The sequence below is a fragment of the Cinclus cinclus genome, chromosome 13 (assembly GCF_963662255.1).
Source record: "Cinclus cinclus chromosome 13, bCinCin1.1, whole genome shotgun sequence".
Taxonomy (NCBI): Eukaryota; Metazoa; Chordata; class Aves; order Passeriformes; family Cinclidae; genus Cinclus; species Cinclus cinclus.
This window is the reverse complement of record NC_085058.1, coordinates 5,144,536-5,172,036: the sequence shown is the minus strand read 5'-3', so window position 1 is coordinate 5,172,036 and position 27,501 is coordinate 5,144,536. Positions and strand designations below refer to the sequence as shown.

General features: G+C 40.1%; 1 protein-coding gene across 1 annotated transcript in view; it reads left to right on the top strand.

Annotated features, from left to right (window-relative positions):
• Nucleotides 1-27,501, top strand: part of TLN2 (talin 2) — an 87,093-nt gene that overhangs the window by 52,376 nt on the left and 7,216 nt on the right. The window contains exons 37-51 of the mRNA XM_062501771.1: nucleotides 367-499; nucleotides 1,973-2,074; nucleotides 2,823-2,993; nucleotides 3,608-3,754; nucleotides 4,587-4,688; nucleotides 6,017-6,136; nucleotides 7,663-7,809; nucleotides 8,512-8,678; nucleotides 9,394-9,577; nucleotides 10,216-10,341; nucleotides 10,645-10,761; nucleotides 13,082-13,267; nucleotides 16,611-16,718; nucleotides 19,918-20,023; nucleotides 21,653-21,777. Of these exons, the coding sequence (XP_062357755.1) occupies nucleotides 367-499; nucleotides 1,973-2,074; nucleotides 2,823-2,993; nucleotides 3,608-3,754; nucleotides 4,587-4,688; nucleotides 6,017-6,136; nucleotides 7,663-7,809; nucleotides 8,512-8,678; nucleotides 9,394-9,577; nucleotides 10,216-10,341; nucleotides 10,645-10,761; nucleotides 13,082-13,267; nucleotides 16,611-16,718; nucleotides 19,918-20,023; nucleotides 21,653-21,777 (2,041 nt within the window). The remainder of the gene's footprint in view (nucleotides 1-366; nucleotides 500-1,972; nucleotides 2,075-2,822; nucleotides 2,994-3,607; nucleotides 3,755-4,586; nucleotides 4,689-6,016; nucleotides 6,137-7,662; nucleotides 7,810-8,511; nucleotides 8,679-9,393; nucleotides 9,578-10,215; nucleotides 10,342-10,644; nucleotides 10,762-13,081; nucleotides 13,268-16,610; nucleotides 16,719-19,917; nucleotides 20,024-21,652; nucleotides 21,778-27,501) is intronic.

Below are 27,501 nucleotides of genomic sequence, written 5' to 3'. Positions count from 1 at the left end.
CCATTTGCACTGTGTTATTTCTCACTGATGGAAATTACTCTGTGATGCACAGTATCTGCCCAGTTACACTGGGTATTTAATCATAATTGATGACTGCAGCACCCTGCAGCACAGGAGGGCTGTTCTGTGTTTGTGTTCTGTTCTCCTTCTCTGGTTCCACCCCCAATTCACTCTAAGGCAAATGTAATAAAGAATACTGTAGAAAATTAACACTAGCTAATACTACCTCCATGTAGGTCATGTACCAACATGCAATACGTGGGAAATAGCTTTTCTTATTGTAAATTTTTTTAAGTGGGCCTGTGTGGATTCAGGAAAAACCCTGCTCCTTGCCACCACGCTCAGGTTAGGGTCTCTGTCTTGCAGGGACAAGGCCCCAGGGCAGCGAGAATGTGATTTCTCCATCGATGGGATCAACAGATGCATCAGGGACATTGAGCAGGCCTCGCTCGCCGCTGTCAGCCAGAGCCTGGCCACCAGGGATGACATCTCCGTGGAGGTGAGGCAGAGAGCACAGGCACAGCCAGAGGAGTGCTGGACACCCTGCTGCTCAGTCACAGCTCAATCCACTGCCAGTGAGGGCAGAAGTGTCCTTGCTGGGATCTTTCTAGGCAAAGTCAGATACAAGTGTATCACTTCCTCAAAGATCCCAGAATCAGCAGGGAGTAGTAGGGTGAAAGTAGTTATTTTTTTACTGCCACCCACATATTACTCTAACTTCCTATGCTGATACAACAGACTGACAGACTTTTTGTGGTGCCTTGCCATGTGGGTAGCCAGGATTAGTTTCTGAAGATTCATAATATATTTGTTTCTGAAGCTAGTTTACTACTAGAAGTGTAGTGACATACATGTCAATGTTCTTTTTTCTTATTGCCCAGTTTGTCCTTTAAGTGAAATTTGAAGTTGATATTGGTATGTTCACTTTAAGAAAGTTTCTTTCTGCTGCCATCTTCCATGTCTCAATTCACGTTGTCTCAATTTCATGTTGAGATTCTCATCTTGGTATTTAAGTCTTTTCATACTGTTGCTTTTTGAAATTCCATGTTTATTGGAGTGGTTTCATTGGGCTGTAACAATGCATACTAGAAACATGTCAGACCAAATGAAACTGTGCAAAGGAAGTCATTGCAGGAAATATGTCATAATTCATTTTAATTGAAATGATGAAGTTATCTTGTTCACCATGTTGGACTGAAGTAAATGTTACAAAAAATGGCAGTTATTTATAAAGCAGTAAGGGAATGTAACAAAGGACAATAATAATATTTTTTTTCTCTTGCCTATCATTAGAGTGACCTTAATCCTGATGGCTGCCAGGATCTCAGGGGCCTCTGAATTAAAAGCCAGCATTTATGTCTTGACCAGGCCATTAATATGCTTTTAATATGTTTACTTCTGTCCTGCAGGTTGTATTCAGGAGGTCACTCCTCATCTCTGTCCTTCAGAGATGTGAAATTTTTCCTTTGCCAGTGGATTTCTCCCACTAGCTTCAAAATCTGTGGCAGAGTTTTTTGTTCTTGCACTGTATTTTCTGCTTTGAAAAATGTTTCTTCACACTTAAATTGGTGTTCCTGACAGTTTTCTGATTGGTGCAGTGATACTCAATCTTTGTTAGGGCAAAAATAGCTTGGGAGGTGTCAGGGAAGCCTTGATCCCCTTGCAGTGAGAAAGGACACCTAGCCCTGAGTTTGCTATTGTCAACACTCTCTCCCCAGATTTGTCATATAAACCTAAGAGGAGCAGGCCCATGTCAGGATTGCTGTTGTTGAAAGAGGGTAAGGGAGAAGAGATGAGCCAGTATGTGAGGAAAACTCATCGTGTGGATTTCTGCATTGTGCCATAGCAGGTCACTTGAACAGCTTTGAGGATGTTGGCTTGGATGTTAGGTGTCTGAGGGTGATTGTCAGGTGTGGCATAACTGGGTAAGACAACAGCTGTGATATCAACTGACAATTTCTCTTTCTCTTAGGCTCTACAGGAGCAGCTGACATCAGTTGTACAGGAAATTGGCCACCTCATTGATCCCATAGCCACCGCGGCTCGTGGAGAGGCAGCTCAGCTGGGGCACAAGGTACTCTCCTGACATGTCAAAGGCATTTGAAGTCTTGGAAGCTGAATGTTAGGGAAGACCCCAATTTCATAGCAGCTTCTCTTCCTATGGGAGAGCAGAAGAACATATTTGTATGGAGAAAAAATATGGAATTTTCGTGTTCTCAGAACCAAGACCAAATAAATATTTTTACATTTTGGGCCAGAGGAAAGATATTCTTATTGAGGTTTTTGGATAAGGGCTTTGGGTAAATGTCTTCCTCTGATATATGGAGTGTAAGTAGAGTCAAACTCATTTTTATAAAATGTCTGTCCAAAAAAAAAAAACAAGCATTAGAATGCATGTTCCAAGAATATATTTACCATGATTAATGCAAGATTCAGGAGTTTCTCACATAGCAAGTTCTCATCCTGTATATTCTTGAGAGTAAAAACTGTAGAGGCAGCAAATATTGAGAGGTTCCTCCCTTGCCCAGAGGATCTGCTTTTCAGGGATGCTCTTGAATAGCATGTGTGTCAGTCTTGAACAGTTACATGTAACCTCAAGGGACCATATGCTTCTGGAGAAGACCCCTGGCTTTGCAAAGGAGTTGGACAGTGAGAGGAGACACAATCCCTGGGCACATGATCCAAACCCAACGCTGTACAGTGCAGAAGCATTGTGCTCCTTGAGCTAACCTACATCCCAGTGGTAAAGAGGGAATGTGTTCTCTCTGTTTCACCTGAGAGGTGTGGTTAATGGCTTTCTGGGGTTGTTCTGGCTTTCTTAGGTAACACAGCTGGCAAGTTACTTCGAACCCCTTGTTTTAGCTGCAGTTGGTGTGGCATCCAAGACACTGAATCATCAGCAACAGATGACTGTGTTGGACCAGAGCAAAACTCTAGCAGAATCTGCCTTACAGATACTGTATGCTGCCAAAGAAGGGGGAGGAAACCCCAAGGTAAGGTGGTTATGTGGCATTAATGGTGAGAGAGGAAGGCAAGTATGGCAGAAAACCCAGCACATACCTGCTGTACAGTCAAGGGACATGTTTGCAGTCAAAGTGCCAGTGAAAGCTCTCCTCATGTCTCCTGAGAGTGCAAAAATTTCTCCAAGACAGGATTCCAGTCTTCTCACAGCATCATCTCAGGGGACACAAAGTCAGGGTATGACAGCAGCTATCTAGGCTCTCATAGAGAAAGCAAATGGTTAAAAAACTAGGGCTTGTCTGGTGCATGGCCCAATGCATGGGGACCCTTGATAGGAAAGAGCAGCAGCACAAAACTGTTCATAACTCAGGGGTGATTTGCACCTTACAGAGAGCTGCCATCTTTAGAGGACATTTAAAAAGACTGTGGCACCTGAGCCTGAAAGCGTCATGTGCCATGGCTCCTTGTGGGAGTTAACAAGTTTTGTTCTGCACACTTTGCTGAAGTGTTTTACTTGTCATCTTTGCCCAGAAGTGTTATTTTCAGTGCCTTTACTGTTTTAATTTCTTACGCTTCTGATTCACACATTGTTTTGCAAAGAGAACATCCTCTGACTATCTTGTTTTTCTCATTCTGTGTTCTCCAGGCATCTCATACTCATGATGCCATCACTGAGGCTGCACAGCTGATGAAGGAGGCTGTGGATGATATCATGGTCACTTTAAATGAAGCTGCAAGTGAAGTTGGCATGGTTGGAGGTATGGTAGACTTGATTGCAGAGGCAATGACCAAGGTGAGCATAGAAATTGACCCTTTTCTCACTTAGTCCTTGAAAGCTGATACCCACTGCAGAGCTTTGGACAAACTGGTACTGCTTCAGTGGTCAGTCATGAAATGTTGTCACAGGAAACTGAAGATGATTTGATTTTGAGTATTATAAAATAAAACTGATGTGGGCCATGGTGCTCACGTTTACAACTTACATGGGATGTGTTAGTGGATTTCCTACAAAATAGTTTGTTCAGTAATATTCTGGCCTTTAACTATCATCTTAGGTCATGAAGATGACCTAAGAAAGGTCATTTGTTTTTTTTCCCCCTTATCTTTCACGTTAGTCTCTTCAATGAACAGCAGGCCAACCTTGAAGCAAGTTACTTTCAGAGATGATGATGTCAAAACCTGAAACACTCTGCTATGCTTTGTAATGCATTCTGCTGAAGATGTATAGTCGCCAAGTGTATGAGTTCAATCTAAATATTTGGCTCTTCCTATCCTTACTTAGAGATTGAAGACTTTAGCGCATAGAGAGATCTTACATTATCTTCTGGCATGAACATTTTGGTTTGTAATTGTTGCACACTTCCTTTATTAGCTGAGAAGAGCAGATTGTTTGACCTTGCATGGCAAGCAAACCTCATGCTCAAAAACTTTGCACTGTACATTCTCTGCATCTCCCATGCACATGGCCTGGACTCAAGTATTTGCTAAGCTTCTCTGTGCATCCTGGTGCACTGTTTTCACTTGCATATCTAGAGAGAAAAGAGATCATAGAATTGAATATTTTACTGCTACCTGTAAAATACTTTGTGACCGTTCAGTGCTGTGTTTTTTCCTCTGTCTTACAGCTGGATGAAGGTACACCTCCAGATCCAAAAGGAACTTTTGTTGATTATCAGACCACTGTGGTGAAATATTCTAAAGCCATTGCTGTTACAGCACAGGAAATGGTAAGAAATTACCTTAACAGGGTCCAAGCTCTGTGTACATAAGGAGCATGGAATTATTTGCGCAGTGTTGAGACACTCTTGATCATCAAGTTTTCAATAACCTTATCTGTTTTGGGATACTGGAGAAAAAGGAGTGATGATTTTGTCAATTTAACTTCTTGCATCTTAGTGGTGTGATCATAGAGGTGTCCTCTACAGGAGGAGTGCTGGATTGTATTGTGATTCTTCTGCACAAAAGCTCTTTATTTGGCTCATTTTCAAGCAGAAATAAAAGGAAAAACACATGCTTTCTCATCAGCCCATTTAACTGGGCAGAAATGCCACCTTTTGTTTATCAATGACTTAAGGATATTCTTTCACACTTATTGTTTCATGTAGCCAGTGAAATAACATCAGTGTTTTCAGAGCCCTATAATGCTTAATGAATGAACGAATGCAGATCAACATCGCACACTGTCCTTTCATTTCTGTGACTCACCTGGGTTTAAAAAAAAAAAAGTGACACCTGTTGAATTGAGATTTTTCTTGACTTGTGTTTCACAGTAGTGCATAATGTATTTTCCTTTGGAACAGTACTGTGGTTTCTAATTTGTTGTTGAGAGAGCTGAGGTGACTGTTCATGAGTGCTACAGACAGGATTTTTTACAAAGTCAATTGCTTTTGCAGTCAAGAGAGGTCCATGATTCTGCTATCTATGACAACAGAAATTTGTCTAAAACTAGTTTTGTCCCAGGGATGGACCTCCATTGCTTTTACTTAAATTAACTTGGGACAGAAGAACTATCTATGTTAAAAGGTAGGAATTTTCTAAGGAGGGATTCAGTTATACTGATATTCTGCTAAGACATTCTGTGTCATCCTGCCTATTTCTTCTCCATCCTTTTCCTCCTCTGAGATGTGTTTTGCATTGGTCCTCAGGTTTTTTTTTTCATTTCCATGCTTCCACATCTCAGCTGAGGCTGATGGGGATTAGCTCACCTTTGACAAGGTGGCTGGCACACAAACCCCGTTTTCCATCCAAGTCTGAATCACTGTACCTGGACAATGGCCCCTGTGTGTCAAAGAGTGGAGTATTGGCTCTAACTGCTGCCCTTTGATTCTTCCTTTTGTGCAGCAACTGCCCAGTTGCCATGACTCTAATAAAGCATGTTTGCTTGAGTTTCCTCTGGAATTTTTGCTGGAGGACGCGTCCTTTCCATGGCAGACGGATTACCCCATTTTATCAGTGTGGACAAACAGATGAGTGTGCTTCTAATCTGGGGTGTATTAACAAGTTATTCTCATGCCCTGTCCGTTTTCTCTCTCTCTTGCCTGTGTTCTTTTTTCAGATGACTAAGTCGGTTACTAACCCGGAGGAGCTGGGAGGACTTGCATCGCAAATGACCAATGACTATGGGCATTTGGCTCTGCAGGGCCGAATGGCTGCAGCTACGGCAGAACCCGAGGAGGTCTGCAGTTTTTAGGCCTCTTTATTCTCTGTACATGGTGCTGTTAACAAGGGTCTTCTTTTACTGTGAAGAACACAGTAAAGGTGACAAGCCTTGTTCTAAGACTTGACCAAACAAAGAACAGAAACCCTTTGTCAAAACCTCTGTCTGGCTTTAGAAAGAAACAGCTCAGGATAAAAGTGGATAATTCCATAGACCACAGCAGAACCTCCTAAATTACTCGGGGTTTTCACTTGGCAAATACAAAGAAAACTCTTAAAACTCTTAACTTGTTACCATGCGGCTTTCCTTCAGTCTTGCATGTTTTGACAAGTTACAAATATGTATATGCCTTTTTTAATCTTACCTCTAAGTGATTTTAAGTATAACTTCCTATCCTGAGAATGGGATTCATGCGAGCAGTCAGAGCACAAGTACCTTTGGCTGAAGGACATCCTGCATAGCTCAGAGTTGGAATGTAATGTGGGAGAAGCATCTTACTTGCCTTGTGCTGAGTGAGAACGGGCTGTTCACCTCAGTTGCATTAACCTGTTGTGGGAGTTGCTGCATCTTCTCTGAGCACAGCTGCACAGCTCTTTCACCCCTCTCTCCTTACTGAAGCATAGACAAACTTTGTCAAGATGGGATAAGAGGGTATCTCACTTTCACCAGATGTATCAGATTATCTACATAAAAGTCATTTTAAAGAGTTTTTGACTTTGTGCTTACACATCATGCTGATACACTTACTTAAAAGTTTTGTGTTCAGTAGCTACGTGAAAAGCAATGACTTGCACTTGGCTTGATATTGTTAAATTGAATTACCATTTCTGCATGTTACATTGTGCCTGAGGTTAAAATAATTCTGTTTGTAATACTAATGGCTGTGATTCCTACTCGTGTATTAATCCTAAATCCCACTGGAATGACAGCATACATGCAGGGACTACAACTATCAAGTTTCAAAACAGGGACCATGCATCTTGGGATGTATGTAGGATTATTAATAAATCAGAAGTGGTAATAGCAGGATTATCCCCATTTCAGTGCTCCACATGGGTGTGATTGATAGTGGAGAGTAAAGACTGTGTGAGGTTCAAAACCAAGCAAAGAGAATCACATACTTATGTACTTTTTGACCCAGTGTCAGCAATGTACAGTATCACGTGCTTTTTACCTGCTGCACATACCTTGAGTACAGCTCACGCTGCAGGGCAGTTCTGGATGATGAAGTAGAATTGTTTAAATGTGAAGTTGTGCGTGCTTGAATTATGTCTGTTTGACTTAGGTACCTGCCTTACCCCTTCTCTGTCCTGGGCTCTGGGTCATTCCTGCCCTGCTTCATCAGAGAGCTTTTTATAGGGCTGTCCTTCATGTGCAGATGGAATTACATCTTTTTTTGGATTTTGCAGAGGAAATAGTGGTGGGTGGAATATAGGTATTCACCAGAGAGCCGGTGTTTCCATTTCTGTTGACACAGTGTACCAGCATGACATTTATTTATTTGTTTTCTTCTTTTTTTCCCCTGTGCCTTCCTTACCACCTAGATTGGGTTCCAGATCAGGACTCGGGTGCAGGAACTTGGCCATGGGTGTATCTTTCTTGTGCAAAAAGCTGGAGCTCTCCAGATTTGCCCTACAGACAGCTACACCAAAAAGGAATTGATAGAATGTGCTCGTGCTGTCACAGAAAAGGTAAGACAGCTTTCCTTGTTACCCCATGGTGTTTGTCTACCAAGCTTCCACTGTGAGTCAACCTGTCAAACTGGATTCAGGAAACTTTATCCAGAGGTCTGTCTTTTCTTTCAAGCTTTCAGTGTTCATGTGCTGGATTAGCCCATGATTTGTCCTTCCTCTGGCCTTGCAATAAAACTTCAACCTCCTATCAGAGGGAGATTGGTCCAAAACAATATTCTAAGATGTGAGATGGCTCTTGTGCCTCATGAGGCACTCCCTGGCCACAGTTACTGTGAGGGTGGTCAGTGACCCATGGTTTTATGTAGCAATGTCCTCCCCTTTAGGGCAGGTCCAAAGCAACTGCCTAGAGCTGCATCTTCAAACTCTGGGGGGCTTCTTGTTCCTTGGAAACATGTCCTTCAAATAAATGGCCAGGGTAGTTTTTGTTGAACATTTTTGATGGCATCTCTCTCCTTTTGCTGGACACGAACATTAAGAATTGGTGCCAGTGGCTTTCAGATTTCACCAAATGCCATTGCTTCAGCCTGTGTTAATGTGCTCTCAGCTGTACCAGTTTCATGACAGTAGAGACAATTCCAAATTTAGGCAGGGCTAAACAGCACCTTGTAAGTAAAGTTAAGGCTGCTAAAGAGAGTAGTAATGAGTCACAGGACCAACTTTCTTTCTTTCGATGACCTTGTTGCTTTTTGTTGTTTCTAGGTCTCCTTGGTTTTATCTGCCCTCCAGGCAGGGAACAAAGGCACACAAGCCTGTATTACTGCAGCCAGTGCTGTGTCTGGGATAATTGCAGATCTGGATACCACTATTATGTTTGCTACTGCTGGAACCCTTAATGCTGAGAACAATGATTCATTTGCAGATCATAGGTCAGTACTGCTGAAGAAGATGGAAGAGTGGATGTCTAGGGGAGCAGTGGAACTGGCAGAAGAGACTGGGACATGGAAATAAATTTTTACCTTTTTGGATTCCCATGAATTAAATTGAATGAGGCAGGGGAGTGAGAGGAGGAATAGGAAACCTGGGATTTGACTTATTTGTGAAGTGCATATTCAAAATGATTTCTTCTTTTACCTAGATGTTGCTTTGGATTTGTTGTCCTGACACATCAAAACACAGATGTGGGTGGGAGGGGATTGGGGATCCCTGACCAGGACACACTCTCTGTTCATGTTGCCATTCTTCCTTCTACCTTCCATGCCCATGATTACTTCAGTTTTTCTTACAATATGCTGATTAATACTGACATTCAACAGCTGGTACTTTTCTCACAGTGTGGCCAGATTTTCTTTTAGTATTCAAATAACATGCTCTCTGATGCTATTGCCCAATCTATTTCTTTTCAAAATGGGCTCATTTTATTACACTGCCCTGCATTTGCCCCAAATGCTCTGCTGCTGTTTATTAGTAGTTGTTTTTGTTTTTTATTTACGCCCATGACCCTTGTTATGTTACGAATGGACACTGGTATGATGATTTGGATCAGCTCTTTCATGTAGCTGTTAGTCACCATAACACTGGAAAACACATTTTTTCTCTTTTCTTCTTTCCACTCTTTCCCTCCTTCCTCTTCTTTTGCTACAGGGAAAATATCCTGAAAACAGCAAAAGCTTTAGTTGAAGACACGAAATTGTTGGTTTCTGGTGCTGCCTCAAGTCAGGACAAACTGGCCCAAGCAGCTCAGTCATCAGCTAACACCATCACTCAGCTTGCTGAGGTAGTAAAACTGGGAGCAGCTAGCTTGGGATCTGATGATCCTGAAACACAGGTGAGATGTTTTAACATTTTCTGATACTCTTACAGAGAACAGTTTTCATTTGATAGAACTTTGTGTGACTTAGGCTTTTAAGCAACACAATATGGTTTGTCTCCTCTGGGATTTTTCTGTGTGTACTCAGATATCACTTGTTCAGAACACAGTCAAGAGGCTCAAGCATTGAGTGGAACTAGTCAGGCCTTTGTGTAACCCTTCTGCTTTTATTTCACTGCTGTGTTCCAGCTGGGATGCTTCTGGCAAAGTATCTGGCTCTTTAGTACTAACTTGTGTTTGGAACTCTGGTTCATCCCATTTTTGTTCTGAAGAGCTTGCAGGTCTTTAAAGCTGCTTATCCAGCTTATGTCTGGACTGTGCTCTGTATTATTTGTGTAGGCTGACCAACTCTTGCCATTTTCCAGTTATATCTGTCTTGTTTTTCATTTAACTCTACAACTTTTCCATGTGGATTATCCCTAATATTTCTTGAGTTGTTTGTTTGGATTTCAGTGAAATAGAGGCAGGCAAGCATATTGCAGATGTTTGAAAAAAACATAGGTTTTTTTTTTTTTTTTTAGCTGTGTTCTAAAAATCACACCCTTACACAGACACCCTTTATTGCCTGAGCCTTATAGCTATTTCTCATTCCATAGGTTGTTCTGATCAATGCTATCAAGGATGTTGCAAAGGCCCTTTCTGATCTCATTAGTGCTACCAAAGGAGCTGCCAGCAAACCAGCAGATGATCCATCCATGTACCAGCTGAAAGGTGCTGCCAAGGTAAAACCTTATTCTTAAGTTTTATTTGAAAGTGTCTGTGCAATCACATTTGATGAACATGTGGAAGTTTGACTTCAGCAATTTCTGATTAACTGTAAACTCCTTTATTTGTTTAATTATCATGGTATCATGGACAACACAAGAGTTGGTATTTAGTCCTGTAACAAGAATTCATGAAGTCTCTTAGGTCCTATTAGAAGCAACAATGCTTCCCACCTTAATTTGCCTTGCTTCATACCCTGTCATCTCTGAAAACAGGAGGAAGGATTCACATGTTATTGTCTTCACTTCTCTCTTCTTCAGGTCATGGTAACAAATGTCACATCCCTCTTGAAGACTGTTAAAGCAGTAGAAGATGAAGCTACTCGAGGGACAAGAGCCCTTGAGGCCACAATTGAGTACATCAAACAGGAGCTCACGGTACAGAACTAAATAGCTGTAGTGGGTTTTGCAAGTATGTCCTTATACAAAGCTGGGAGCAACTTCTTCCTTTTTCTTTTCAGTACAATATTATTTTCTGATCTGATGCTGTTCACTTTTTTTTTTTTTTAATCCTGGCTTTGGTAGTGTCTCTTCAGCATCACTCTCATATTATGTCTGCAGTTTAAACTTGTTTCTATTTTTCCCTTATTAAGAAATGATCCTACCTGAGATGGCCTGCTGTTGATATTCTGTGTGAGCAGGAATTAATGATAGTGTGTGTTACAGTTGTTGCAGTTGTTACTTTTGTTTCATCAGTTGGGCTGCCTGTGTGCAGACAAAGACACTCATGGTTCACTGTAACAAGACTAAAGCTACTTTATTGTTTGTGAGCACCCTTAAATAGGGTCCTTAAATTTTTTGAGGCAGCCATAGGTGATTGGTTACAATTTCAGTCACTCATTTCTCCAGTGATACATCAGCACTTAGGGTCTAATAGATGAGCTGGGATTTTCACTCAGGTACCTATCTGCTTAACAGGCTGGCTGGGTTTCAAATTGCATCTTTCAGTAAAGCTGCACTATGCACTACCACAAGTGTGGAATTCTCTCCTAAATTAGATGCTGTACCATGACAATTGTTCTCCTTCCTCTTTAAGACATGAAAGTATAGTTTGGGGGGTTTTTTTACTAGCATAGTAGTGAAGTGACATAGATTAATACCTGCATGTTTGTGAAGAAGCCTGTTTTTTTCCTCCTTTACTTAGAGTCCATTTTTGTAGAAAAAATCCTGTAGACACAGTCTTCAGCAGGAAATGCTTTGTTGTATAGGCTGTGGATTAGCAATTCTTAGACCATAACTGCACTGTGGCACCATTTTGTGTTGTCAAATGCTCTCCACCAAACACACAGTTTTCACTGTGCAGGCAAAGCTGTTGTAATGAAGAAATTTATTTTAAAATATTTTCTTTTAAATATTTGTTTATAGTCATGGGGAATTCACATGGCAGTTATAAAACCTCCTGATCTGGTGATCAGGCATGTTCTGTACAATATCTCACAAGTTACTGTCATGTGTCCTCATGAAGGCCTGGCTGTTACATCCTATCCTGTAACTCTAAGCTGAAACCTGTTCAGATCTGTCATTGGAGGATGGTGCATTATCCTGTCTTTCCCAGTTTGGTTGGTATCTGTTTGAAATGTTCCTCTTTCTTTTGTCAGCATTGCTAAGGGATGGACCTCTGATTGTGGTGCTGCCATCTCATTCATGGGGAGAGCAGAGGGTGGCACACAGGTACTCAAGAAAAAGTGTCAGACTTGATCTGGAATTGCAGGGGCTGACTGAGCAACACTGAGGGATGTCTTCACTTGTATAACTAGAATTCATTTTTTGACAGCGCTTTTGTTTCTGGAGAGGGGAAGTGACAAAACTGATTAGCCAGGAGCACAGGATAGACCAGGCTCAGTTTTGTCCAGACATTTGCATTCTGAAACCCCTGGCCTGCTTAGGTTGCAATGCGTGTGGTCAAGAAACCTCCTGATTAATTGCACACTCCAAATTGCCCCTGCACAGTGAAAGAATGGCAAGCAAATATAGGCTGTACATTAAAAGAATGTCAATCAAATACAGACCAAATCTCAGGAAAAGAAAAATATGTGATCAAAGTTAACGTTGTGCAGCTCTTCTTACCTATACCTTCCCACAGTTCCTGTATTCCAGAATTCTTGGATTGTCAGGTAATTTGAACAATTTTCACATGATACACCCTGCAAAATTATATCTTTAGGTTTCTAAGGGAGGCTAAATATAGCCTAAGGGACAAGGCTCCACCTCTGCTTTTTTTAAGCCACATTTGAATATTTTAGTGGTGATGTTCTCAGTCTCTTACGCTCTGTGCTATCAACAAGTACTTGCTACTTGTTCCAGTACTTGGTCCAGTCTTAGCAGGGGAAGGATCTCTGCATGTGAGTAGACCAGCCTAATGAGAAAAGGATGAGAAAAGAATATAATGAAAGGAACAGTAAATTTTTTCATCAAGGCTCTAAACAGCTGCCTGTAACTGTCATGTGCATATTTAAATGCAAATGAAATGAATGGGTTAACCTTTTTTGTCTCCTTCCCTCGGCTTACTGTTTCTTTCTGGTGTCTGTAGGTGAGCAGGCTTATCAGATGCAGGCCCATGACAAGCAGGAATGATATTCAAGTACTCCAAATATGTTTCTAATTTCCTGCTCTTCAAAGGCTGCTTCCGTGGCTGTCTCTTTCTCACGGTTGTTCTGCTTTGACTGCTATCAGACTTTCCTTCTGCTTTCACTTTTAGGTATTTCAGTCGAGTGAGGTTCCAGAAAAGACATCATCACCTGAAGAATCAATCCGGATGACGAAAGGGATCACCATGGCAACTGCCAAAGCTGTTGCAGCTGGGAACTCGTGCAGGCAGGAGGATGTGATCGCTACAGCAAACCTGAGCCGCAAAGCAGTAGCTGACATGCTAACAGCTTGTAAGGTAAAGATTCCCTTCCTTGCCTAAGATTGATCTTTTCCTGTTTGTGTGCCTCTAAATCCACAGAACATTCTATATGTTGTTCAGTTTTCTGCTTTTCTTATGAGAAAATTAATGGGTAAGATAATTTTAAGGGAACCTCTCTCAGAAAGGATTTTTTGTGCCATGCGCGCATAAAAACCCCAGCACTAATATTCACTGCTTTTTTGGGTTTTTTTCTTTATTTTTTGGTGGGTTTGTTGTTGTTTTTGTTGTTATTTGTTTGTTTGTTTTTTCTTTGAAAATGAGGAATTTTAGTTGAGCTGAGATTTCCTGGTTTCCAGTCAGAAGACAAACAATCTGTGCAAGTAGTAGAATATGCAAATATTCCTGTGGTCACAAATATAATTTCAATATTCCTGGAACAGTGAAAGGACTGGTGAAAGAAATCACTCTGATCTATCTTTAGTAATTCTTTTCCCCCTGACTAAATCTGTTGCATTGCTCAATTTCTTTTGTGCTTTCCAAAAATGGGTGCAATTTTTATTGCAATTTTTTTATGAAAATAGCTGTAGCCCTATAAAAATAGTGTAGTTCTATTTTCTACACTGTATGCTACATAAATTATTGTTAAGCCATTTGGCTTTGTTCTGATGATAAAAACATCTGGGCATAAATGATTAAAAAATGGGATTATGAAGATTTCATTCCTTTTGATTTTCAGTAGTGACTGTAGTAGTAAACTGCCCTTGCCTGTAAATCATAATTATTTACTTTTGCCTTTCCATGTATGGAAGGTGACAGAGAAATAATGGTGCTCCCTGTGTGGGAGCACTGATTTTCAGTATTTGGTCAAATCCTAACTCCTTACATCAGCCCCAGATTGATTTTTTTTTTTTTTGCCTAATACTGCCCAAACAGAAGGGTTATGTTTGTTTTAAAAATGATCCTCTTTCAGAAGTGTAAGTTCTAATTTAGAACTGCCTTTATGCAAAACCATTGAATGAAACTTTTTATAGTGACTTAGTTTTGTACCAGGTTTTTTAGTGTCTAACAATTCTTGACCAGTTTGTATGCTTCAGATTTTGATTTGTCTTTCCAAGCAGGCAGCAAATTCTCAGGAACAGAATCCTCTGGTTTTAGTAATGTTACAAAACACTTCCATGCATGCACAGCCCAGTACATCCTTTTGAACACCTATTTGTGAACATTCATTTTTTTTATGTTTTTATATTTACATTTGCTCCCAGTTAATTTAATGATTTTGACTGGTTTGTGCATTGTAAGTAGCTGACAGGATGAAACTTCCTGCAAATGGAACAGTGGAGGTCTGGGATGCTGGAAAAGCCTTTGTGATCTCCCAGGGAATTGCTTTCACAAAGAAAGGAGTCTACAGAAGGAAAAGGGCTGGGAATCATTTTACTTGCCCATAATGATACAGTGCCAAAGCCTAAGATCTAGTCTACTTTCTTTAAGATCAAGACCATTTATTGAAAAACAGGAAGAAAAGTCTCCAAGAATACTAATTTTATGCATTATCTAAAACCTATGAGAAAACAGCTGTATCATTTAACAAAGATTTTAAATACACAGTTTGAACCAGACTTGATTTAGAAAAATCTTGTTTCTATAAATTTTGCTCAAAGTCCTAGAAATCTTACGCCATTAATTGTACAAATGGATTCCTAGACGTGACATTTCCATGATAAGGCACATTCCTCGAATTTTAGGGATAGGAACCAGCAGTCTTAGCCCTACAATGCTGTAAAAGCTGAGTGATGCAATGAGACTTAGGTTTTGTGATATTTGACAAACACTGGGGGAGTTTTATAGTGATATTAAGCTACTCTGTAGAATTAGCACTGATAAATTGTCAAATTTTTATGTTCTTTGGGCCAAGACAGAAGTGCACGTATATGGTCTATGGTAGAATTGTACAGAACATAGCTCTGACTTCCCCAGTGTCAGGAATTTGAATGTAAGTTCTATTTAATTGCCTGTTGCCTAAGACAAGTAGTATAAGGAGTTTGAATTAACAGTTACATAGATGCCTGTGCTTGGTCTGCTATAGATGAATTTACAGAGCTGATTCAGTTCTTATAGGCAGATGCTATTTCAAAAGACAATAAGGATGCTTATTGTGGGTTGTACTGTGACAACACGTTTCAGTTTGAGATGTTTGGGCAGACCAGAATTCTGCCCAAGGCTGGAGGAGAAGACATTTCTGTTGCAAGTCCCCACTGGTGTAGATGTGTGCTTGGATATTTCTGGGTTACGAGAATTATTTCCTAAAACAACTTCCGTCACCTCTTTGGGCTGCTGTGACATATATAGAATCTATGTTGAACCTTAAAAATGCCCCTAAAATACTCTGATACCAGTCTTGGCTGTGCATGCAAAACACAGAAGGAACTTTATCCTTTCCTCTTACAGATGCTTGCTCTAATTCCCTGTGTTACAGTAATATTTAAGTGCAGAAGAGACGTGTTAGGATGCTTTACAATGCATGCATAAGAAACACTCGGGGGCCCTTTGCCCTATTTGAAAATAAAAAACCCCAAAACTGTTCTGAAATTCTTGGGCTTCAGCAGCTCGTTTGAAATATGCTGAATATTAGGAAGATCAGTCCTGTTCCTCCCATGTCCCTTCCCCTCAGACAGGGTGTTGGAGGGATGAGGAGAGGAGGTGGCTCCTGCGGGCTGCCGCTGTGCTCTGCTCGTCCCGAGCTTCCCTTCGGAGGGAGCCCGGAGACCAGCGCGGGCCCTGGCTCGGGATGCTGTGGGTTGTAATTTACTGCAACAGTAAGTGAGCCGTGAGATAATCCCCCATCCCAACGTGAGGTAAGAGGCTGCAGGCGTGGAAGAAGATGTTCCGTGAGAGGAAGTGCTGTGTGTTTTGGGAACTTTTCACTTGGCAGCAAGTGGTACATCTGCTCAATTAAAAAATTCCCTAGAAGTTTATTGTAGAAAGAACGAAGCTTGAAGAGGCTGCAGGTTTCACTTTTTATTAAAAATGAAATGGTTGAATTAGTCGGGCTTATGTCAGATGCCAGACATTACACTTGGTGGAAATCCTTACAAAGACCTGACTCTGCTGCAGTTTCTCTCTGCATTTAAACAGATGGTTCCAGCACTGCTGCTGCTGTGTAAATCTCTCTGTCAAGCTAACACCATTAATGAGCCTTTACAGAACTGGAGCTCTGCTGCTTTTCCAGCACCATTTGCTTACAGCAGAAATGGCTGGCCCTTAAGCTCAAATGTCATTTGCACACTATAAAAATCTCCTCCCTACTCTTTCCCCCATCTCTCTGTGTTGATCTTCTCTTGTGGGAGCCATTTTGGATACTGAACGTTGTTTGCCTCCTCAGCAAGCATCGTATCACCCAGATGTGAGTGAAGAAGTTCGGGAGAGAGCCCTGCGCTTTGGAACAGAATGTACCCTGGGATACTTGGAACTCCTGGAGCATGTTCTCCTGGTAAGGAGTCATCTGCATGCATATCCTGGGTTGCTTCCAAGGAAAGTAATCTCCCAGCCCTCTTTCTACAGTGACTGCTAATGACACATTTTTATCAGTTTGTCACAAGGTTACGAAGTTTTGTTGTTAGAGCAAGCTAAAGGAAACTCAGTACTTCAGCTCAAACTGGGAGACAGAAGGACTACTTAAAGGGAGCTGCAGTCTGGATCAGATCTGGCAGCAATATGGATCTGAACCTAAAAAAGGTCCCTGACAAAGAAATTAAAATAACACATTTCAATATTCCTTTAAGCCCACAATAAACACTAGACCTATTAGGCACAGGCCCGTCCCCCAGGCTGAAGAGGTTACATAATCCATATGAAAGAACTGTTACCTGCCTCTTGCAGCCACACCCACTCCAAGCCATCCCAAAATCCCCAGCCACCACTGCCTCACAGAGAACTATCCAACACATCAGACATGGCACCCCCAAAGCCCTGCATAAAACTTCTGCACTCAAATCCAAACTCATGAATCCTGCTGTCAGTGAGCTTTGCTTGACCATACATAATTATCACCTAATTATCACATGATTATCCCATAATATTCTTCTGTTGCTATTACTTTGGTGAGAAGCAATAAAATGTGTTTGAACTAGCATTTTTGAGATATTGACGTTTCCAGAGAAGACTTAAATCAGCAATCAGCTTCATGGGTGACCAGTGATTTCTTTTAGGTGGCTCTCAGCTGACATATTAAAGTTCCTGAAACTGAAGTTTGCAGCCACTAACTGCAGATTAGCAAACCCAAATCAGTTTCTCTACTGAGAACACAGCCTGTGTAATTATTTGCATCAACTCATTGAAATTTATATATAAAGTAAAAGTACAGTCACAATTGTTCTTGCCACAAACAGGTAAAACAGTTTGAGAAACTTGGAACTTGCTAATGGAATTCTTAGAGCTGTATTGCAGTGATTTAGCATTAGATGTCTAATCCATTTTTAGTTTAGAGGACTGTGGGGAATTTTTCAGATTTGACCCCTAGAACACTGGAAGTATGTGTACCAAACCAAGTGCCAGAATAGACCAAAAACTTGAATCAATTTTTGCTCCTTTTATTTCTCTCTCTCTCTGCTTAAGTCAAGAGTCTTAAGGTAAGAAAGGCATGTTCCATTTTATTGAAGTACCAGGCCAGGCCTTTCTTACCTTAAGCCTCTTTATGCTCAGTGCCCTAAAGACATGAGCAAGGTCTGTCCCCTTATACCACCCCCTGCTCCCTCCCCAGCCTTGGCTGCCTTAGAAAACTCTGGTGGTTTAGAACCTCTAGGTCTGCAGTCTCATTTATTTTACAACCTCCAGAAATGCAGATCATGTGGGATTAGGAATTTGTAGTTGGTCCATCTGACACCCTGTGATCCAGTTGTCAGTAAGTTCAGTTACCCCCTCAGTGGTCAGGGTAGGGATGCTTGCATGGGTGCCTCAACACAGGGGGGCCAAGGGGTATTCAACAGCCATATTTCTTTGAAAATTATACTTCTTAGGTGCAAGAGTTGTCAGATGCAATATCTAAAATTTCTCAAGGCAGTGTAACTTGTATAGAGGTTGCATTGGGCAAGTGGCACAAAAGTTTGCTTTGTTTTCTCAAAGGAATATTCCACTAATCACCTAGCTAGGAGTAGGGTCAGGAACACACTAATTCCAGCTGTATGGTATGCACATCATAGTAAAACTCTTTTTAAGTTGTACTAGTGAGGTTCAAGACTGACCTGACCTCCTGCATATCCATATGCTGTACCCTGGTCAGTGCTGATCCATGCTGAGCTGAGGGGAGGTCTGGAGCATTGGTTGTCCATGACTGCAGGGATAAGACTCTGCTGACAATTCTAAACTGGCTTTAAAACAACACAGCCTAGTTTTAAAATTTGGTCCGTTTTTTTACAATTCCAACATTGTCAACACTGTCACAGATAGTACTAGTGTCACAGTTACTGGAGTAAAAAATGTCATTCTTTGTTATAGTTCTGACCACATTTATGTGTTCTTTTGACTTTTTTGCTTATATTTGGAAGATAACCCTTGAGATGCTCAGTGCTCAGTTTCTGCCATGATAAGAATTTAGCAGTGTACAAATTCTGATTATAATTGTGTTGTTACATTTTTTTAGTGTTGCAGGTTGTTCAGCTATTGAGGATTCTTGTGCTTGTGATTACTGTGGAAACTTGTTGACAGGAAACCAGACACACATGTTGATATGGCAGTTCCAGAGAGAGAATTCCTCGCGTGGCAGAGTTCTCACTAGGCAAAGTTAGGAAAATAGCATGATTTAGTTTATTCTGCCAAAGTAAACGGGTTATGCATTTGACTGCAATATGGCAACACTCTGGCAAAAAGATACAGTCTGTTTTCAGTGTGCATCTAGAGAGGCTTGCAGGGAAGTTTTTGAAAACATGAAGAAACACACACCTGGATATGACTTTGATTCAACCATTTGTTTTGCTTTTAAAGCTCTATCTATGTCTGTCACTCTTCTCTCAAAAGGAGCTTTTGAGTACATATAAATTTTCAGAACTTAACATTTTTTTTACAATATGGCAATTAAATATGCAGATGTTCCTGTTCAGGGAAAGAATTCAGCTTATCTCTGTGTGTCTTAGTGTCTTTCATTTGAAGAAGCACAGTTTAATACTCGATACAAATTCAGTTCAGTGATGTTTTTCTTTTCCTTCCGTTTGAGAGTCTTGGCATTTCCATTGTGTTCACCACTGCTGATTTTTTCTGGCACTTCCAAAACTCTGTAATTCTGTCTCAGAAACTGGGATGAACCAGTCTTTCAGTACCTGAAAATCACCTTCTCTCCAAGAGTGTGATAAGACTGAGCCTGATGCATAAGTATCTTGACTAAAATACCTGAGAATGGAGTGTTAATGCTGCATACTCCTGCATGTGCCTCTCTTTTGGATAATTCTGTCCTAGGTTTAGGATTGAGAACTTCCAACAACGTGGTCAGTTCCTGTAGCTGTGCAAGGCAGTGCCACTTTCCTGGTGTGTATCCAACATTGTGGTTTAAGCGTTTTCCTCCTAGTGCTTCACTGACAGTTACAGTTCTCTCACTGGGCTCTTGGACAATTGCTATACAAAATAAATCTTTCACTAGAGTGCTTTTGGAATCTTCCAGCATTCTGGAATTCTTACTAATGTGCATTCTCTTTCTCTAGATTCTTCAAAAAGCAACTCCAGAGCTAAAGCATCAGCTGGCCTCTTTCTCCAAGCGGGTTGCAGGTGCTGTCACAGAGCTTATCCAGTCAGCAGAAGCAATGAAGGGTGAGTGGGGAAGCCAGGCTACCAGTGTGGTGTGCTCATTACTCCAGAGATGATGATCTGATTCTCTGTGTAAGATACACTGCAGGGTCTCCTCAGTTATTTCCTGATGTTATCAGTACATTATCCTTGGAAATTAATCTGAACTATGAGCAATTTTCATAGATGGAAATACATTTTTTCTTTCCTCCTTCCCGCCTTATCTCTTAGTATAGTAACTCTTTTTCATAGAACAGTGATCTACATTATGCTATTTCCCTGTTCAAATAGCTTTATTGAATTCTTCAGCTTTTCCTGCATTCTCTTTTATATTTCAAAATTTCAGTTTCCATTTGCTAACAAGGCAAGCCAATATCAGACTTCTATTCCCTAAGTGCTTTTTAAAAATCTTTATATTATTCTCATCTTTAGACACATTTATTAATTTCTGGTAATCTTTTGCATTTTAATTAATATTCATTAAAATAAAAAAAAAACACTTCATTTCTTTTTTTCACTTGCTGCCCATAGAGGATGTCTTTATTCACTTTAGAAGCTTTTTTTTTGGTAGGAATGTTTTTTTAACCATTCACAATTTTCTTTCCTCATTTTCATTTATAGGTACACAATAAAATTCTCTCCTAATAAATTTAACATGTAAACGTTTTAACCTTTGTAAAATGCCTTTTTTTTTTGTAGGGGAACTGCTACATTTAACAAATTTGGGGTTGACGGTATTTATACGTGCTGCCTTCTTTTATTTTTTCCCTGTTTATCTGCCAGTATTAGGGTTTAATATAGAATGTCTTCATCCTGTATAGCATTTGAGCAGAGAAATGGTCTTTAGACCATGCTCTTAGAGGTTATGAACGACTGCTGGCTGTTTCATTGTTTCTCTCAATTCAGAATATGGATGCTTTCTGAATCTTGTAATTCAGAGAATGGTGTTAGGAAATCAAAATTAATAATGCACTGACGGCTTCCAAAAGTCTGAAACCACTTCTAAACAAGTATTCATTTTGTGGATCTACAAAAATACTTTGAGAAAAGAGAAATGCAAAAAAGTCAATAGCAAAAAGAAGTTGCCCTTCAGATATCATACAGAAACTGCTTTGGCCTTTTCTACATCACTGTTAGACACACACTGCCCAAAGTGTGCTTCCTTCAGTCAGTGTTAAGTTCATCCCCAACCACTGCCAGCAGACAGACTGCCAGGTCTGCCAAGTGTGCTGGGGGTGACTGTGTTGGCTGTAGCCTGTCCTCCCTACCATTATGTCAGACTTCTCAATGTACCCTATGGCTTGGTCAAGTTAGGAACCATCTGAGTAAGACCTCTGATAAACAAGTTGAGTTTACAAACAACAGCTGGTTTTGTTTCCAGTATGGACAGGATCCCTTTTTGGAGCTTCTTTGATAATGAAATTATTAAATAAGTTACTTTCATGAGAGAATAATCCTGCTAAATACTTATTTCCCTTCTGCTTTACAGCTTTCTCTGTGACATAAACCACTGATTTCATGCCATTATGGCACTAAAATCAGCTTTCTGTGATGTACATTCTGTATTGGACACTTGAGGTGTGATTGCAATTCCCTCTGAGTGGCAGCTCAAAGTGACACAGAAGTTATTGTCTCCATCTCCATTAATTTCAGGGACAGAGTGGGTGGATCCAGAAGACCCAACAGTCATTGCAGAGACAGAGCTGTTAGGGGCTGCAGCATCAATTGAGGCTGCAGCAAAGAAGTTAGAGCAGCTGAAACCAAGAGCCAAGCCCAAGGTGAGTGTCCATCCCCATTGTTTGCTTGAGGTGAACAAGGCAGAGGATGCATGTTGCCCATATTCGGGGTGTACTTTGCTCCTGGCCACATTAATGGTGTGAACAGCCAAACCTTGCATGAGTCTCAGTGCCCACAACGCTGCTCTGTATGGCACTTAGCCTGAGGGTAGAGGGTAAAAAAGCACATTTCAGTCAAGCACCAGCCATAAGCAAGCAAAGAGAAGCCAAATGTTAGAAATGCTTGCAAGAGTTATGGCATCATTGCTGTTGATTATTTGCCTTTCTGTTTCCAAACATATTTTACTGGTGTGTAGTCATTCTTACTTTCTTTTGGAGACCCTTTGTTCACATCTGTATTTGTGTAGTATAGCAGGGGAAAGCAGCAGTAACACAGTTGGGGTTCAAGAGAATGTAAATTAACTTCAGGATCTTCTAAGGCTAAAACCAGCATTTTATGCCATGCTTAGAGATGAGCTGTTTCAGTACAGAATCAGATACGTTGTATGATCATTTCCATATCATTGTCCTGAAGGAAATTAAGCAAAGGTTCATTATGATACAAAGTAGTGTTGCATGTTGCCACGTCATTTCAAATGTGTCTCTGAAGATATAAAATCAAGCCAACTATTTTCATGTGCAGTAGAGAGGGAATGTATGAAACTGGTTGATCCCACAGAATTGCTACCTTTTGCAGGGTGTTAACAGGCAGGTTTTAGTAGAATTTACGATGTTGCATCTTTTTAAAATGAAAAACATGTTTTGGCTGTGTAATTTACTTCAGGAAAGGACTATGTATCTATTTTCCTCTTTATGCTGCTTTGTAGGTGCAAAACTGTTTTCAAAGTAAAGCCAATGAGAAGTCTCTCTAAAAAGCTAGACCATTCATTCAGTGTTGCATGATTGTATTGGTGCAGGGTAGTATTTTGTTATTTAGGAGCATCAGATGTAATAGTTCTTGGAGCTTCAGCCTTTGAGGACCTCCCACCCCCCAATCCCTTCTTAGTGATAGGAATAAATTAGCTCATGAAAAAGAAATGCTCTTTGTCTGCATTTTTTAACAAGTACATTCATTTTGTTTAAAAAGAAAAATGGTCCTTTATAATGAGATTCCACAGGCTGAGTCTGAGAAGTGGAAAAGTCCTCCATCACCTTTTCTATACAATCATTGCACAATAGCACATGTGTTGCTTGGTAACCATGAAGCAGTTTCCTTCCAACATCTAAGACCCTCCAGGGTCATTTAATTTCCCAGTGAATACAGTTCTCACACCTGCTTATCATTTAACATGTTTATTTGAGTATCCAGTCTGCTTGTGACTTATTGGTTTATTTGTCATTTTCTTAAACTAAAAATCATATCCTGTTTGTTTGATTTGAGATTTCAGCAGCTTTTGCATCCTTTTCAGATGTTTAATCTCTTTTACAATAGGGATTGTAATCCACATGCAAGGATTTGGATCCAATTTGCTTTTTCTGCTGCAGACTAGTAGCTTGTATCCTCCCAGAGTAGGATTTCCTGTGGTGAACAGGCTGTGTCTTTCTAATGCCCATCTTTGACAACATACAGAGTGAACTTACAGAGAAGTCCTCAGCTGGTAATTTTAGAATGTCTACCTGCAGGAAATCTGTCATCTTCATTGCTATTAGTTGGTGGCTGATGCTCTATTTTTTGGTAAAGTTGTTTTTTTTTTATTGGTGCAGGGAGTGGGAGTAATTTGATTTAAGCTTGAAATTTTGATCTTTGTGTTCCAGTTTGTCTTTTACCTCTAAAAAACTCCTCAATATTTGAAAGTAGGGTTTCTTCTCATTTGTTCCACCATCTTAATTTTTTTTTTAACTTTTGGAATTTTTTCATTTCTTTTTTTCTTTGTTTCCTCCTCATATTTTTACACCTATCATACCCCCCTTGATGCCTTAAACTGGCACATATAGTATGAGACATCTTCATTTTCTGCTGCTGGGAATCATCCCAGAGAGCAATTTCTAATGCAACACAGTCCTGCTAACTGCTGCCTGTGCTTTATTGTACAATGCTTATTTTGTTTGCTTTAAATCCTGGTTCTTTGGCTGGAGGTGAATATCCTCCCAAAATACTTAGTTCACTAGTTCACAGCCTCACTGACACTCAGTAAATAGCTGTGTCTTCTGAGCTCCTGTCTTGGAAGAACTTCAAGGACTCTCTTGAGCAGGTGTTGTTACTACTCTCTGTAGTAACACAAAACCTGTTCAGTATTCTCCTTGCAGTGTTCAGGGTGGGAAATTATCTGAGAAGCAATGAGATCTTTATGGTTTATTAAGCAGGATTTGGCCATCATGTTTCCTTTAAGTACAATTATTTTTCCTGAATGTGGACTCTTTCTTTTTTTCAGTTTTCCATTTGGAGAGTCAGGTGTATTGCAATGCAGACACCCATTCCTTCTGTTACACAAATATGCTGCTTCCTGTAAAATAACAACCCCCAAAACTAGTTATTTTCTGAAGAAGAAAACTATTTTGACTAATAAAATCTTCATGCTAATACTGGGCAAAATACGTTTCTAAGTAAAAAGGTGTGGTAGATGAGGTACAACAGGAGAGAGCATTGCTGTCCCTACCCTGTTCCATCTGCTCTTCATGGTTCTGTGCAGGCCTCTGCCTCCACACGTGGGTGTCTTATAGTCAGAGTTCCCTGCTGGTAGCTTCCAGCTTTGTATTTTTAACCCAAGATGAATCAAACCTGGATGCCTTTTTCTGCAGGACTCTGTGTGATATGTTTGATATATTAGGTTGTTATTTAATCCAACTATATATCAAACATATTCCTACAGTGTCCTGCCCTGTCTCCGGGGGTTTTAACATAGTAGAAGGCAATATGAAGGAATACAGTCACTCACAAGCAGGTTTAGAAGTCTTCCTGTAGACTCCTAATCTAATCTGATATAAAATACATACCTGGATGGCTTCTTTATCAGTAGAGCTGCTCTTGGAGAGACTTCTAAATTGTGTAGGGCTCTTTGTGACAGTGAGCAGCAGATGTGCCAAGAACTGACTTTCACTGAAATGGTTATTGTGCTTTCTATGGCTCAGTGCAGTAACTTACTTGTATTGCTTTGCTCATTGTAAAGTAGAAGATGAGAGGTGCTTAAAATAAAACAGTTTGTCTTTTGTAATTTTTGCTGCTGTTTTGCAATGAGACTGGGGGCTAATTTGTTTTCCTATTAACCCTGACTTTATGCTACCCATAATAATGGAGATGCTGTAGAAAAATGGTTAAAATACACTACAAAAACATATATTTTTTGTTTTGTTTTCAATGGCATAATCAACATTTTTAGGATATTCCATTCTAAAGACTATGTAGTGAGTCTATAATGTTTGTCTGTTCTAGTGACTTCATTTTCCAATCCATGTATAGCTGTACATGGTTAATAACAGCTTAGTTTAGGCTTGAGGAAAATGAGATCCTGATCTTCATGGGGGCTGCTTGAGGAAGGAGAAGCTAATCACTTGTGTCATAGATCTAGTTTTATAAAGAAACCTGCTCTAAAATCTCACAATGTGATATTTTCTGCCATGTGTCAATCATTGCTCTAACTTTATTCATGAAGGCTGTGAACTGGCACGTTGTGAGGGTACTGTTTATGAGTGTGAACTTAAGACAGTCCAGGAGACACTCTTTTAACAATGGGAATGGTGGAATAATTACTCTTCTTGTGGGGCATTTTGCTGTGCTCAGTCTTGTGTTGCTTCCTGTCCTTATTGCTAAGGAATGCTCTTGGGAAAGCACTGGCAGGAAACACACCCACAGTGCTGGCTGAGCCTTGTGCCTCCACCATTGAGTATCCAGCCCTGTGATGTGTGTAACACCTGAGAATGGTGAAGGGAAAACCTGACAGAAAGACTAGAAAAGAAGGATTTGTTAGAAAAAATGAAAAGCCAACAGGCATTCAACAGTTTGAGTGCTGTGTAAAGCTGCTACAAAAATAAATTCTTCATGGAAGGGATCAACTGTCAAGTGACTTTTTTTCCAAAAGTAGGAGAAGTTGTGAGATGTGAAAGAATGCAAGACTTGGAAGTTTTGAGAAACTTGTGGTATGGCTTGTTCTTCCAAGCCCTGGATTTCAATATGATTAGAAAGAAACTGATTTGGTAAACAGGGGAGTAAAAATCTGTTACCAGATGAGATTCTAAGGTTTAGCTGTCTGTTTTCCTGTTGAGCTTCACCTGCTGCCCCATGGTGGAAGTTAATCCAGCCATTGTACAATGGCACTCTTGATAGTGCAAGCTTTGATTTCTTGGCATTCTCTTTGAAAAGCAGTAATTTTTGCCTGGGACTTGTCTGCAATATTTAGTCCACTCACTACCCTGAACTGAGTTTAAACAACTGACTTTGTTCAGCATCTTTTTGGTGGCTGTTTTTCACAAATTGAATTCCTTCTGAGCATATATACACAGCTGTCCAACAGATCAGACGATGGCCATGAGCATTTTATTAAATATCAACAAAGACTGACACCTCTCTTGTAATAAATAAGCAGATACTGAAGTTCTCACTCATTTAAGTTTGAATTCCTGACAGTGCTGACATAGAAAAAGTAATGCTTATAATATATTTTATGTTGGAAATGAGAATTTAAGAACTTGATAGCAAGAAGTCTTGGACGAAAGTATAACTGCAGTAGCAGTCCTTCAAAAGTACAGGAACAGTCTGTTAAATTTACTGTCAGTCAGTGGTATTTCTGTTGATATCTCAGTTTCACTCTTCAGTCACATCAAAGTCCATAATGCATCTGTTTTAACCAGGACAGTAATTCTGACAGAGATCTACTGGATTCTATTTGATCACTCTGGCAATGTCATGATTGAAATAGGAGTTTCATAAATAAGACTTGAGGGCTGATGTGATTGTACTTTGGTATAATAATGGTCATGATGTGGCATTGCAAGCACTGCCAAAATTTTAGGAGGGACATGACTTGCTCACTTGCTAAAGTTCACTTTCTGTTATTACAAACACATATACTTTAGTTGATGGGAATAGCCCAGTAGCAAGGCAAGACAAATATTTTTCTGTGGGTTAGGTGGCTTTTCCTAATAAAAGAAGAAAAACTTTCAAGTGCTAAGCATCTTTTATCTACACATGAGTTTTGATTCTCAGATGGTTTGTTTTTTCTGGTGTTTGTGGATGCTATTGTTTCATCCCCTGGACTTTTAGTTATGTGACAGTTATGTGAAGTGCTGTAGGGCTGAGTGCTGCTTGATGGGTCATTTTGTAATTACTTATCATTTTCCTTTAGTATAATTGACTATTTCATCAAACTGCATGAACAGCAACAGGAGAACTAAACCTGACTTAAATTTAGGTGGGTGTGCTTAGACTTGCAAATGAAGTGCCCAATTTTTTAACTCACAGCCCACCTGGTTGGTGTTTCTAAAATTAGTAGTGTGACACAAGAATGTTGCAGTTGCCATAGTTAGAATAAACTTGTATTTCAAAAGCCTTGTCTCTCACAGAGTAGGATGTGCTGGTACTGTATTCACTAGCCCTACTTGTCATACAGCCTTGAATTCCAGTAGGCTTGTTTGGATCACAAACAAAATACATTCTGATGGATTATTTTATATAAGAAACTATTGGAATGCATGACCCAGGCCTGGTTCAGTTTAAAATAACAATAGCTGTTCATCTCTCTCTATTTTGTTAACTGTTCAAAAGCTAGTAAGCATGCTTAGATGGACAAATGT